At 43.0% G+C, this 15,781-nt stretch overlaps 1 protein-coding gene across 2 annotated transcripts in view; it reads right to left on the bottom strand.

The window, feature by feature from the left end:
* LOC138282757 (fibrocystin-L-like) overlaps positions 1–15,781 on the bottom strand; it is a 735,329-nt gene that overhangs the window by 136,677 nt on the left and 582,871 nt on the right. For both annotated transcript variants that reach the window (XM_069220628.1, XM_069220629.1), the window contains exons 67-68: positions 10,934–11,082; positions 469–591 (exon numbers count right to left, since the gene is read on the bottom strand). In XM_069220628.1, coding sequence (XP_069076729.1) covers positions 469–591; positions 10,934–11,082 — 272 coding nt within the window. The remainder of the gene's footprint in view (positions 1–468; positions 592–10,933; positions 11,083–15,781) is intronic.

Raw genomic sequence — 15,781 nt, 5'->3', positions numbered from 1 at the left:
TAATAATTCTGCACTCCCTGTATAGTTCAAATACAGGTATTTTAGTTTTGTTGTTTGTTCGAAAAAATAACATCTTACATCCTTTCCTGTCATACTTTTTGTACCCGAGCAGGATTGCTTAGCAAAATCATCTCAACTTGGAGTCCAAGAAAAGTAAACAGTAATCTCCAGCCTGAGAATAAGCATCAGTTTGTCAGACATTTGACCTCTGTCTTTCAACGCACAGCTAATGGGGGAAGATAGCCAGACAATTTACAGGCATCTTTATTGCCTATTCAACTTTTGAACTCCAGTATTATGATTTTGAGACTGCTGCAGCATCCCCCTGAGCGCCTACGGCATGTGAACAGCAAAACATGTGGTAGAGTTGTTTCATATAAGTACTTTTTAGTATGTTTTCGTTCATTGCCTCTTTCGGGAACACGTTTGCGTATAAATACAACATTCACACAGTACACATTGGCTCACCTTAATTGCTACGGTTTTGTTTGACCTTGCATGGGTTGTTGCAGAAGGTGCGTAAATGATGGAGAAAATTCCCATTCCGTTGTCCACAAGGCTCACGTTCTTTATCTGCACACTCTGTGCGGTCTAACACAAGAAATTAGACATGTGGCATAGTTAATACGAAAAGAGACGAAAATAAATTGACAGCTGGTATGCTCATCCAGTTCACCTTTTTTCTCCTGCTCTTAACAGACACTGCATGGCCTCCAGCTTCACACACGAGGACTTATGTGATGCTGCGTGCACACACACACATCTTTGTAAATGATCAGCCTTGAAAAGGGACAGTCAGAGCACACCGCAGCAACCAGCCAGCACATTGCACGAACCAACCCAAAACTACGTTTCATAGGGACAATTACGTCATCAAAGGAGAAACCCGCACAGGAATATATTTTGATTGTGGGAACAATACAGATGTGATTTCCATGCTTTGACAGTTTGCATCCAATTTTGGTTGTCATGTACCTGGATGAGCCAGCAGATGAAAAGTAAAACAATAGCTTGCTATCGTTTTATTTTTCATTTTTCATCTGCTGGCTCAGCCAGCAGGTGAGGGAGGGGTGGGCTGGGCCACAGGGAAGTGGAGGAGGGGATGGTGCACTATGTACACGTGTGTGGCCAGCTGTGTCAGGTTGGCGAAACACACATGTTCACTTAGGGGTCTCCACCCCGGCGGTATACACAGGCGAGCTGGAGAAACAGTCACTGCTGCTCAGACCAATCCTGACACTGCTTACATGCATTCAATTTAGGTTGTCGTACCATTGTGGAAAGCTCTAAGGCCTCAGCTGACATGAAAGTTTCAAGTCAGTTTCATCTACTCTGCCACCAAATTTTCGAAATCAGGCTCACAGCATGCAAAAGTGACCCAATTACTCACCCGGTGTCTGAACTGGACAATGTGTAACCAGGAAATCTGGATTCAATATCAGCTTCCCGCTTGACTACATTGTGTGCTAGTATACACATGCATTACTTTATGTGCTTCTTTTCCCTGGATCAAAACATTTAGGAGCACCTTAAACTACATCTGCTGAGGATGTGCGATGTAAGACTACCCCCTTAAATATGCTCAAAATGCTATATATAGTGTTGCTCGATCTATAAAAACAGCATAGGTCATGTATAGGAGAACATGACGAATGACTTGCATTTTGGTCAGGCTGGGGCAGAAACGATGCACTGTCACCAATATAAAAGTGGCTCCCGCTATTGATTTAGATACATAAAGATGTGCCTCATGTTTACAAACTGGGGCATTTTTTTACTTGTGATAACACGCTGTATGTTGCATGGATGGGAGCTTACTGCAGGCAATGTTTGTTTTAATATCAGGGAAATCAATAGTAACAAGCATTTGCAATGCAATGGGTCTTGTGTTTGCTCAAGTAAGAGCTATTAGCATTGTATATTCCTAACTGGACTTTTCTTGCCACATAAAGTGAAAACAAAAAGTATGAGGATGAGCCATGGGGGGATGACAGCCAGGGAGGGGAGTGGTGTGCACTCCCCTTAGTGTGCATGTATGTTTGGCTGGCCGTCTCGCGCTGGCCAAATGCACATGCAAATTGTGCTCTCTCCAACCCGGCACTGTGTTGGTGGGTTGGAGAGAGCAGGCACAAGTTCCCAGTTTGCCAAGCCAGGGTGCACCAGCCAATCCTAATGCTGCTTTCATGCAACGTTAGCATTGGCCGCAGGGAAGGCTGTGAGCCTGTGCCTCCAGTGACCGAGGAAAGAGGAGCGGCACAGCAGCGAGGCAGGTACGTTTTTATTTATTTTTTTAAATGTAATGTTTGTTTCTTTTGTCCCACCACCCCCACCATCGTGTGCCATTCCGCCCCTTCACCGCGCAGCGAGCCGCGACTGTCCATGCCAGCGCTAAGACAGAGACCAGGGTGAGATGATAATGGTATTCGAATGAAGGTTTGTGCAAAAGTTCAGTTCTGCTTCTGTTTGCTGCAATGATCAATTAGTAACCATTGAGACAGCTCATAACTTTTTCTAAATTGATTTCTTCATGTATAAGCTGTGTTTGGTTTGCATTGAGAAAGGAAAAATATATTGTTTTCTGACTTTCCATTTTTTTTACTGATATTGACATATAAATGCAGGCTCTGCTGATAAAATATTGGTCATGTGGCAACTCTGTGCCGAGGCCAGGCCATCTTTGTCCATTCTCAGACACTCCAGGAGAACAATTAAAAGACAATACATTATGGTGAAACAATGAGTTTCTGATTACGAAAATGATTCAAAATGCTACTGATTCTACTCTCATTCCACCTGCCATGAACATGCTTCAAGGCAGGTATCTGGTTCCAGGACAATACTCAGCTCCTGTCAGGCCCACTCTATTTCCATTCGTTCTTGAAGTCCAGACTCAAGGAGACTTGAGACAAGGGTGACACATATTTATGTAAGAAGCCTTAGATTCTGTTGGAGAAAATGAATCAGAAATGCTGATCGAACTGTAACTTTCCTTCTCACACCCAAGTTCTGGCAATGGCAATCGGTCTCGCCATATAGTGGAGTTTAGTGGCATGGATAGGAGTGAAGAGTAGTGTTATGAAGCAGCTGAAAGTGCTGGGAAGTGTTGTGGAGGGAGTTTAGTGTTGTAGAGTGGAGTATACTATTAGAATTGAGTATAGTGTAGTAGAGTTGAGTGTTTTATAATGTGTGCCATGGTGTAGAGGGTGTTGAGTAGAGTGTTGTAGAGCACAGTGGCACAGTGGTATAGAATGGATCATATTATTATACAGTGTAGGAATAGTGTTATAGAATACAGTGGAGTAAAGTGGTATATAGTGTATAGATGGAGTTGCGTAGAGTGTTGTATAGTGGATTAGAGTGTAGTAGTGTTCTAAAAGGGTAGATAGTGGAGTATAGTGCTGTAGAGTGGTGTGGTATATAGTGGATTAGAGTGTTATTGGAGTACAGTTTAACAAAGTATAGTTTTATAGAGTGTATTATTGTAGAGTGGAGTGTTGCAGAGTGTAGTGTAGTAGAGTGTAGTAGTATGGCTCAGAGTTAAGTGGCTCAAGGTACAGTGGCCCAGAATATATTGGCATAGAGTGCAGTGGTGTAGTGAGCATTTCTTTTGAGTAAAGCTGTGTAGTGTATTGGTGATTTTGTGTAGTGAGGTAGAACAGTATAGAGTGCTGTGGTAGAGAGTATCGTGGTGTAGAGTATATTGCAGTTGTAAATAGTTCAATGGTGTAGAGTGCAGTGTGGTAAAGAGGAGTATAGTGTTATAGGGTGAAGTTGTGCAGGGTAGAGTGGAGTAGTGTAGGGTCGATTGTTGTGGCATGGAGTGTAGTGGCATATAGTGCAGGGTAGTTTGGAGTTGTTGAGTGCAGTAATATAGAATGCAGTGATATAAAGTGTAGTTATGCAGGATGTAGCATTCGAGTGTAGGTTTGTATAGTGCTGTGTTATAGAGTGGTGTAAAGTATAGTGGTGCAGAGAGTCATAAGCAGTGCAGTTTGTTTAGGTGTAGTGATATATAGTGTAATCGTGTAGAGTAATGTAGTATGTAGTGGTGTAGAGTGCTGTGGTATACAGTAGAATGTAGTTTTTTATAGTGGTGTAAAGTGCAGAGGGGCAAGTAATTTGTGTAGGTGTAGTTGTGTGGGGTATATTGGTTTTGAGTAAAGTGATGTTTAGTTTTACACTGCAGTGGCACAGTGTAGGGTGTAGAGGCATAGAGTGACATTGCGTATAGTGCACTGGCATAGAGTTGTATGTTTTGTAGTGGTATAGCATGCAGTGATTTATAGTAGATTGATTTAGAGTATAGCAAAGTGGTGTAGAGTGTAGTGATGTAGACTGTAATTACGTTTAGTGAAGTAGGTGGCAGTGGCACATAGAAGAATTTTGTGGTGTATGTTGGTGTAAACTGTAAAGGTATAAAGTGGTTGGCATAGGTATAGTGGGGTAGAGTGCATTTGATTTGAGCAAAGTAGTGTAGAGTGAAGTGTTGTTGAGTTTAGTGGTTCTGAGTAGCGTGGCATGGCATAGAGTGCATTGGTGTACAATGGAGTGATGTAGAGTAGAGTACAGTGGTATAGAGTGCAGAGCATAGAGTGTAGTGTGGCGTGGAGAGGTGGTGAGTGTAGTTTATAGTGTAATGGTGTAGAGTGCAGTTGTGTACAGTAGAGTGGGTAATAGTGAAATGGCATTTACTATTGAGTGGTGCATAGTAGAGTAAAGTAGCATGTGTGAAGTGTTAAAGTTGAGTCTAAAAGTGCAATAGTGAATTTTACATTTGAGTGCTGCAAGTATATTAGTGCCTAGTGGCATAGCGTTTTTATAGTAGAGTGGAGTAAGGCAGAGCATAGTGGCGTAGAGCAGAGTTGTATAAGGAGCGACCAGCAAGAGCACTTCAGAGACGTGGACACATTTTTCCCAGTAGTAAAAGAATCACCAAAAAAGCTAACGACACATCTAAACTACTTGAAAATATGAAAATCCACACAGCTGTTAAACAGGGCACTGCGATTAGCCTCAAAGCTACATTGTAACGTTTTACCTAAACAACAAGGTACTGAAAAGAGATATTGACATTCTCCCTGAGAGCATGCCTTGGCTCTGCAGTCGAGATCTGTTTAAGACAGTATTTTTGAGCCTATAAACATCGTGCTCTCCTCTGGCAAAGTTTAAGTATTTAGATGGCAGTGAGATAAGCAGCCTCTTTGGGACTGATAGCTTAGTAAAACCAGATCTGGGTGATAGTGACTCAGACCCGGGGCTGAAAGGTACAGTGTACACACAAAGTTATCATCGTTTGCAAAGGCAACAAAACTGTAGGGAAAACAGGGTTTAAAATCGGGCAGCGTAGACAGATCACTGCCATGATCCTGTGTGCTCTACATAAGTCATCACTCCTGGGGGTTTAGCTCAAACACAACCAGACCTAGGACTATTGGCGCCGCTCTGAATGGCAAGATGTTTCCAGTGTTGGATGCCTGAGGCTGCCTGTGCCAATACTGGGAGCACCACACAGGGACTGACAGGGTCAGTGAAGGGAGGCAGCACACAGCACTGCCGGGGTAAGCACTCTATGCACACAGAGGCTGCTGGGGTCCCATGGAAGTCAGGGTGGCCTGCACTTACTGGCAGCTGTTCCAGTCCCCGTGTGCAGGGGCAGAGCAGCAGCAGCAGGCAGAGCCCGGGCTGCAGCTTCTTCGGGAGCTGAAGGATGCCTCCCAGGCAAGCCCAGGTGTGGATATGTTTCACCCCTTTCTTGCTTCTCGGCAGCCTGTTCTCAGTCCAGGACAGACAGTAAAAAATAAGACAAACTCTTTTTTGCTGGCGTTTATGTTTGATCCCCCTGCAAAATCAACAATGGATGCCCAGAATTGTTGGTGGAGCTGTTTGCGCAACTGACCATTCCTGTCGTGGCCATGGGCCGTGGTCAGTCACCAAGGAGGTAAAAGCAGAAGTTGCCATGGTGTCCGCGCGTCTGAGATGGGTAAATGTGTTGGCCGGGTTAAAAATAATACCAAATCCAGCGACAAAATAAGTAGATAAAGCATGGTGCTCATGAAACAAATAAAATCAATAAACTGGTGCTCTCACTTACACAGATGATACACACTGTAACAAGATAAAGGCAGGCAAGTGCCTGAACAATAAGTAATATAGAAAAAAGTGGAAACCTATAGGTGCTGGGACAATACTCCAGGGGAGTGAAAAACGCAAAAAAGGAGGACCTGGAAGCCAAATTACCCACAGGCAAGCCTCGATTTTTACAAGACAACCAAATAGAGAAATCCTAAGCGATGGGAGGAGTGAAACCTTACAAAGTAATCCAACAGATCATCTGACAACGCAAGTGCTGTCTAGGCTTGACCTAATAAAAATCATGTATTAAATCCACAATTTCTACATGATTAACTGGTTTTGGCACATTTTGTATGATTTTTTAATTACTGTTATTATAACTTTGTGCACTGTGATACTGGCATTCAATGACACAGTGTGTGTGCTCTGTCCCTAAAATCGTGCTGTGAAACTGGTTTCACTTAATAGGTTTATTTAACTTTTCATTGGGTCCAGAGTGAATGGCACAGTAAATACACAAGTGAAAGTTAAATGTCATGTGGGATGCACTGTGTATTTGCAACATCTACATATATGGCAAAATGTATGGTTCCAGACATAACATTTCCTTTACTGTGTAAGAAAACATACCTTTATATATTAGCTTAGTCGCACTTAACAGTGCCTTATAAGCCCAAAATGTTCTTCTTTAAACCTATAAAAGTGTGCATACTTTATAGCAGGAAAAGTATCCCCTGTAGTGATCGTCATATCAAATGTTAATCTGTGAGGAAAGTAGTACCTAGGTTGGCTTGGGAGTATAACAGAATGTTAATTAAAAGGTGTTTTTGTGTTTAGCTTTGAAAATAATATATTACAAGGTGGCAGTAGATATTTGATAACTGTCCTGGAAAAATGACTTCTGAAAAGTGTATTTTGTGTTAAACTAGTTTGGAATAGGTTTGCTTCGTAACCCTGCCCAAAGAAAGGAATACACTTCTGTGGCTGGACGGTAAAAACCACCTAATGACCAGGGTTTGCAATCTGGTAGCAGAAAGTCTGGAGATGGGTTAAAAGTGGCCTCTTAGCATGGATTAGCCATCTAGGCAGAGGTTAGGAATATAGGGCAACCAAAAGGGCAGCATTCACAGTTCTTCTGTAGAAGTGGGCATCTCAAATCAGGGTGTCAGGAACTGCAGACGTTTATTCGCAGCGCAACTCTAGACTTTCTGTCTGTGTCCCTAGCAGGAAGGAAACCTAAGTCTAAAGCTGGCAGAGAGGAGGACAGCATATCTCGATAGGGGAATGGCTAGAGGGAGGGGTGAATATGGCTTCTGCAGTTGGATGAAGCCTATGAATATTTTGAGTGAAAGACTATTGTAGGGTCTTTAGTAAACTGAGAAAGGAAGTTCTGAAACTGGAGGTGTATATTATGTGAGAAATTAGCTGGGATTCAGTGTGGGAATTTACCCTCTTACTGGCTAGCACACAGGAAACACTGACAGTCAACCACCATCTTTTCACAATATTCCCACACCTGGGAGTACAACATCTTGAAGAAAGAAGTAGGGGCCAGATGTACCAAAGGATTTTACCCATTCTGTGTCTATGGGAAAAAGCTTTCGTACATATGGCCCTAAGTCTCTGTCTTAAAGACTTGACTCCTGGAGGCTCCAAAGGTCAAGTAGTTGTCTTCCTGTTATCTGCAATGGGAACACAAAAGCAGATGAACTCTTGACTCCAAGAAGCTCCAGCTGACCACTATGAGTTAGACCCTGCAGAAGCTCTGGATAGAGAGAGACCTGGCACCTAGAGGCCCGTATTGACAGCATGAGGGCTTCAGGAGTGACTGTGAAGTACCTTATCAGCAGTTAGGAAATGTGGGAGTCAGAATTTGTTCCATGTGAGAAAGAGTCTCTTTGTTTACTGATAGTGCTGAAAGAAAGAGAGAAACAGTCTCCGCTTTAACTGATACTACTGGGTTTTAACTTAGCATACTGAGGCACTGCTTTTCAGTCTGCAGGGTAAGTGCTCAGATCCATAAAACATAGTGAAAATGGCTAATTTCTTATTTACATGTTTACCTTCTCAGGAAGAGCATACCATATGGTGCGGTACAAATGCCAACTGCATGGGAGTTAAATGTCACCTGTGGACTATTATGCCATCGACCAGGCTGACCAATAAAACACGCTGTCTGAATTACATGTGTAGCCTAACTGCTGAAGCTTTTAAACCTGCAGGTACACCTGTGAAAATAAATCCTTTTTTGGTGGAAGGGAATCCTACTTTTCAATATAAAGCAAGCCACTACTAAGTAGACCTTGCAGCCCTCATGGCAGGTTGCCTGGTATTTAAAAGTGAAAGATGTAAGAATGTAATAATAGAATGTTCATCCAGTAGTCTTTGGAATCTATTTTCATTATATACGGACTGTGTTTTTTCAATGAGAAAACCTAAATTACATTTAAATGCTACTTTTGTAACTTTGGTTTAGAATAATCGAGAGATGCCCTGGCTAAGATGTATGAGACTGAACGTATCTCAGAAAGTGTCACTAGGAAGGTGTGAGAACTTCATTAATTTGAAAGGGACGAAGATAAGGTCATCCAAATTAACCCTATTTGTTGAAGAGCATTCACAGTTTAGTGTACGTGCCGTGACATGGAGTAGCTGTTTAAAAAAAGAACAAACATTTGGCACTTGAAATGTTTTGGCCTCTAGAAAACAGGACTAACACTGTCAAGCAAGAAAATTAGATAGGTCCCACTCCCAGCTTGTTGGCTACTGAACAAAAAAAATTCAGCCAATCCTCACAGCTAAGGAGCCTGGTGCCAAGTGCCCTCTGGAAGTCTTCAAGCTCTAAAAATTAGACAGATGGGCAATTTATATTATGATGGATGGAGGTTTGGCAGTCAGTACGACGCAATAATTTAGGTGCTTCTTTTTAAAAATTTCTCTGTGATGTCCGATCTCCGGTATGCACCCTGAATTTTGACACCACAGTATCAATAGCGCACAATTTTCAGGACAAAATATTGAAAATATTAGTCTTAGGCGGATGGGGTCACTCTATCACAAACAAGATGGTTGTCCAATCCGCTGTATTATGATTCCATTATATCCAATGTAAATCGTAACATAGCGGATGGAATATCCATCCTGCTTGTGACGGAGTAACCAGTCGGCCAAACTCTAAATCATTTTCTATACTTAACACCACATGTATGTACCTTGATTATAAATATGCTTTTAAGGCACATAGATGTGGAGTTATGAAAGGTGAATCAACGCTTCCCAACATGCACCTACCTTTCTTTATTTTGTCCCTTGATAGTTTGTCCTCGATTTTCTTGCACCACAATATTCTGGGAGTTGGTATTAAGTAGTACAATCCTCTCTCCAAGATGTTAGGGCCGTATTTAGAGTTTGGGACTGACTAAAAATTCCCAGAATCAATTAGTAAATGTTAACTACAGAGTAGACTCCACCAGAAGGATGTCAGCCACCATACTATCTCTATGCTTGAGGTAGCTTAGCCAGCCAATTTATGACCTAAATCAACCCGTAAAGTGTTACTGTTGTGCAAAATAAACATACGTTTTCTCTACATTATTTGTGATATTATTCTTTCAATGAAAAAAATGGGGGATGGAGACTCACTCATGACAGGACCACATTCATCACCTCCATTATCTACACAATTTACTACCAGTTTTTCTTTCTACAATTCATCTTGGTCATAACCTACTTTATTATTCTTGCTGAGGCTTCACTTGTATTCAAGAAAGATATATAATCCATATTTTAATCATGGCTGATAAAATGTTCCACTTTGCATTCACTGATCTGCTATTTATAAACGTCATTATATCAAAATATTCCAGCATGTCTTCATTTTATGAAACTAAATATATTGGCATTTGACTGGTGTTTTCCAGTCAATCATTACTCCCACTACATATATCAAAGTGACTAATCTGAAGTACTTTTTCTCCTTTCAACATCCACATCTCAGGAACGCGATTAATACTCACTTCGCCTAAGTAGCTAAAAATTCAGTTATGCACTAATTTGGTCTACGTTTATGAAGGGGTTATTCCATGAGTGGTAAATTGATGCTGTCATATAACCACCCATGGTTTTTGATGCAACCCCTACCTGCTAACATTTGCAGACAGGTATTTGTATCAAAATCGTACACCTCCATGAGACAAGCACAACGAGGAGAAATGTTTTCATATTTCCCTATTTTTCCAACTTTTCATGTTTGCTGCATTGTACAGCACACACCTGAGGTTGGAAAAGTCTTGAAGAATAGTTTTTGTACTGGAAGGGTTGCCTTCCGGTATAAAAACCTATGGTTTGAAGAATGCACAAATATTTGCACTATGAGTAACAGTGTGTGCGTTGGTGCAGGACAACTAAAGGTGCACCAGCACTGTGGGAGAGGAACAAAAATGCATCCTACCTTAGAAGATATGGCAAATTTTTCTCTCTTCCTTTCACACAAGCCATGCAAGATACAAGATAGTGCTCAGCTCCTTTAAGGGATGACAGAGGGGGTCGACCACTGCCCTCACAAAGCACACTGTCTGCAGAGCAGACAGTGCTCATTCCGATGGTGCTTGGCAGGAGGGCCTCCAGCACTGGTTTTCTACCAGTCTTTTCATGAGCGGTACCCGCCATGAAAAGGCTGGCGGAAAGTGTGGTTATAAGCCTGACTGTCATCACCATGTTGAGATCTTTGGCGGCAGTCTGTAGGTGGGTCCGCCCACCAATCTTGTAATGTGGCAGCCAGACTGCCACCGCAGTCTCATAATGAGGCTGTATGTCTGGTTCAAGATGCTTGGTAGCTTAAAAGAAAACAATAAAATATCACCTGGAAATAGATGCCATAGTCCCAGCATCTCCAAAGTGTAAAGCCTTGTATGAGAGAACATCCGGGTAGGCCATCTCCTTGCATGTACACTCCATACAATCCTCCGTGAGCTTCATTATTGGACCATTGTTCCACTGAATTACTTGCACCTGCAAACAAACATACAATATTTTTTATCACCCAGTACTTTAACTCCACTGGAATTCTGAAGTGTGGTGATATCGTCCCTAACATATTTGCCATAAGCGCTTACTAGCTGCGCTTAGTGTGTAATAAAATGAGTGCCAGTACCCAACGTTCTGCTCAGAAGCCTGCAACTGGTGCTAATAAATGCCAGCGCACCTAGTACCTATGCTGCATAGTCTTAATTTCACCTCATGACTCTCTAATCCACTACTAGACACTCCCTGCCCTTTTATCTCAGTCTTCCAAGATCCTGCTTTCTCCCTTTTGGATGGTTGTTCTTGTCTTTCTGATTCTCCTTCTTTCCTTTTGTGTTTCTCTCTCTCTTGCTCTCTGTACATGTCTGCAGAAGAAATACAAGTGTGATCAACAAAAATGAGTGCTGTTTTCCCCACCGGCAATTTTCTGGCTCAAATTAAGCACTTCTTATCCTATAAGTGACAGATGCACTGCCATTGTTCAGTTGAGCAGATATCTTCGTTTGCAGGAACTCAGGTTGATGCATGTGAGCAAGTAGACAGTCATCTAAACTAACCCTATTTGTTGAAGAGCATGTTCTGCGGTTTACAAGATTAACATTATCGCTTGGACAGTAATTTTGAACAATATGAGCATTATTATGAACAAACGTTTTCAGCCCCAAAAAGTAAAATGTTGCCTAAGAGTTGTCCTCTCCCTCAGCATACTTGGTGCAGTGAACGGCCATAAATTTACAGGAGACAGGCACATACCCTGTCAATAAGTATTCACTAACTATGAAATGCAACAAAAGGCTATGCATCTATGCATCCTTTTTATGAATTTGAGGATCGTCATTGCTCATGACCAGGGACATGTGGAGTTAAAATTTAACATAAGACTAAGGGCCAGATGTATGAAAGCATTTTGCTTTCGCAAAGGGTGCAAATGCCCGTTTGTAAATGCAAAATGCCATTTCTGAATGTTTGAAATACATGCTGATCGCAATTTTAAGGAATCGCTAAAATAGTGATTCCTTAAAATTGCGACCCTGTTTAGAGAAAATAAGAAATCGCAAATAAGGATTCCTTATTTGCGATTCCTTAGCACATGTATGCGATTTACAACCATGTGCAAAATTTAAAAATGCATTTAAAATGCATTTTTAAATTGTATATGTAAAGCACACATGCCCTTTTTGGCATGTGTGCACCTTACATGTCCCCCAAAACATTTTTGGGGTGCAGCAGAGGGGGCCTTAGGCCCCCAGCACCCTGGGGTTTTGCATTTCCAAAATTGCGATTTCTGGTTAAGAAATCACAATTTTGGAAATGCAAAAAATTCGCAGATATGGGCCAACAGGCCCATAGGTGCGAATGGGGACAGATTCTCTATTTGCAATTCGGTAATAGCATTTGCGATTTTTAAGAAATCGCTATTACCGAATCGAAAAAATCATACATACCTTTTTGCATTTCTGAAATAGCGATTTCTTAAAAATCGCTATTTGAGAATCGCAAATCGGTTGTATGATACATCTGGCCCTAAATTTTGCATATGTACGTGAGTTGTGCAGAGTGTTCCCATATGAATATGTCAAAAGAACGAGTTACTTACCTTCGGTAACGACTTTTCTGGTGGATACATTAGCTACCTGTGGATTCCTCACCTAATGAATACTCCCATGGCGCCAGCATTCGACGGAAATCTTCTTACTAGTCTCTGCACGTCGACGAGGACGTCACTCTAGCCCACGCGACGCCGTCTGACGTCATACAGGCAATAAGAGGTCCTCGACGACGTGCGGACGTCAGTACCAATCATTTTTTACGTGCATGAGAACAACCAGGCAATGCAATGAAAGAGCAAGGCAACATCCCATTATATTGTAAAAATACACAACATTGCATGAATAACTGTAAATCTTTTATATATATATATATAACTCTCTCTTTTTAAAATATATATACACATCAAGTATATACACAAAGATATATACATATATACATATATATAAATATATTATATACAACATCTATTGCACCCTCAAAGACCAAGAGGAGCGCACTCAAGGATTACTTGGTAAGACCAGAAAGGCAACGGGGAGGTGGGTGGGACCGTGAGGAATCCACAGGTAGCTAATGTATCCACCAGAAAAGTCGTTACCGAAGGTAAGTAACTCGTTCTTCTGATGGATACAACTACCTGTGGATTCCTCACCTAATGAATAGAGTCCCAAAGCAGTACCACGCCCGGCGGTGGGTGCCTAAATGGTCAAACCAAGAAATCCTGCAGCACTGACCGTGCAAAATGGCCGTCTCTTCTAACCTCAGAATCCAAACAGTAATGTTTTGCAAAAGTGTGAAGGGACGACCAAGTTGCGGCCTTGCAGATGTCGACCACAGGAACACCCCTGGCCAAGGCCGAAGTGGCCGACTTAGCTCTGGTGGAATGAGCTCTAATGCCCTCAGGAGGATCCTTCTTTGCCAAAGAGTAACAGATTTTAATGCAAAGAACAACCCACCTGGATAGTGTTCTCTTGTGGACTGCCTTTCCTCTCCTCTTGCCCACGTATCCAATAAACAGCTGATCCTTCAGCCTGAAATCCTTTGTTCTATCAATAAAGAAGCTCAACGCTCTCTTTGGGTCCAGACAGTGCAGTCTTTCTTCCTCTTTGGAAGGATGAGGCGGAGGATAGAACGTGGACAAAGTAATTGCCTGAGCCAAATGGAAGGGTGAAACAACCTTCGGGAGGAAAGCAGCCTTGGTCCTCAACACCACCTTATCCCCATAAAAAGTTGTATAAGGGGGCTTTACTGATAAGGCCTGCAACTCACTCACTCTCCTTGCTGATGTTATAGCTATCAAGAAGACTGTTTTTAAAACCAAATACCTTAAGGGGCAAGAATGCATAGGTTCAAAAGGGGACCCCACAAGGAAAGTCAGGACCAAGGACAAATCCCATTGCGGCATAACGAATGGCTTTGGAGGATATTTATTTAGAAGACCTTTCAGGAATCTGATAACAATAGGGGATTTAAATAAAGATGGTTGGTCTGGAAGACATATGAAGGCTGACAAGGCCGATAAATAACCCTTAATGGTAGCCACTGCACAACCTTTCTGCGCTAGAGACAGAGCAAAAGACAAAACGTCCGATAGATGAGAATGCAAAGGATCAATCTGCCTCTCTCCACACCACGCAACAAATTTAGACCACCTATTAGCGTAGATAGATTTAGTGGAGTGTCGCCTGGCCGCTAATATAACATCCACTACCTCAGGCGGGAGAGAGAAGGAACTCAGGTTGCCCCGTTCAATTTCCAGGCATGTAGGTGCAGACTCTGGAGGTTGGGGTGTAGAACCTGCCCCTGCGACTGCGAGAGGAGGTCTGCCCTGAAAGGGAGACGGAGCGGAGGGCACATTGAGAGTTGGAGAAGGTCGGAGTACCATACCCTCCTTGGCCAATCCGGAGCTATTAGGATGACTAGAGCCCGGTCCTGGCGAATCTTCCTCAATACTCGATGAATCAAGGGTATGGGAGGAAACGCGTAAAGCAACTGGCCGCACCAGGTTATTTGAAACGCGTCCCCCAACGCTCCCTGCATCGGATACTGGAGGCTGCAGAACAACGGACAATGCGCGTTCTCTCGAGTGGCAAACAGATCTACCCGAGGAAACCCCCACCTCTGGAAGATTAAACGGACTTGATCTGGATGGAGACGCCACTCGTGGTCTGCCGAGAAATGGCGACTGAGACTGTCCGCACGCACGTTCAAGACTCCGGCCAGATGGTTTGCTATCAAGCAAATCTGATGGTCCTTTGCCCAGGACCATAGTCGAAGAGCTTCTCTGCAGAGAAGGTACGACCCCACTCCTCCCTGCTTGTTTATGTACCACATCGTGGTAGTATTGTCCGTTAGGACCTGTACTGACTGACCACGAAGGGAAGGGAGGAAGGCCTTGAGAGCCAGACGTACAGCCCGTAACTCTAACAGATTGATGTGAAACATCTGTTCCTCTGGAGACCAAAGACCTTTGATCTCCAGATCCCCCAGATGAGCTCCCCACCCTAGAGTGGAAGCATCCGTTATGACTGTGGCCACTGGTGGCGACTGCTGGAACGGCTTTCCTTGTGAAAGATTGTTGCTTGCAATCCACCACCTCAAATCCACAGCAGCATCTCTGGAGATCTTGACAGTACCCTCTAGATCCCCTTTGTGTTGAGACCACTGCCTTCGGAGGCACCACTGAAGAGCCCTCATGTGCCAGCGAGCATGCGTGACCAACAGAATGCAGGAGGCAAAAAGACCGAGCAGACGAAGGACCTTGAGAACTGGAACTACCGCTCCATTTTGAAACATTGGAACCAAATCCTGAATATCTTGAATCCGCTGAGGCGGAGGAAAGGCCCGACCCAATGTTGTATCCAGTACTGCCCCTATGAACAGGAGGCGCTGAGAGGGCTCTAGGTGAGATTTGGGCTCGTTCACCGAAAAACCCAGGTCGAACAACAACTGGGTTGTTGACTGCAGATGATGCGACACAAGCTCCGGGGACTTGGCTTTGATCAACCAGTCGTCCAAGTAAGGGAATACTGCTATCCCCTTCCTTCTGAGTTCTGCCGTAACCACCGACATCACCTTCGTGAAGACTCGAGGTGCTGAAGTAAGACCAAACGGAAGGACCGCAAACTGATAGTGTTGC

This window comes from Pleurodeles waltl, chromosome 2_2 (assembly GCF_031143425.1).
Source record: "Pleurodeles waltl isolate 20211129_DDA chromosome 2_2, aPleWal1.hap1.20221129, whole genome shotgun sequence".
In the NCBI taxonomy this organism is placed as follows: domain Eukaryota; kingdom Metazoa; phylum Chordata; class Amphibia; order Caudata; family Salamandridae; genus Pleurodeles; species Pleurodeles waltl.
Note: the sequence above shows the minus strand (reverse complement) of the source record. Positions and strands in the feature narration are given on the sequence as shown.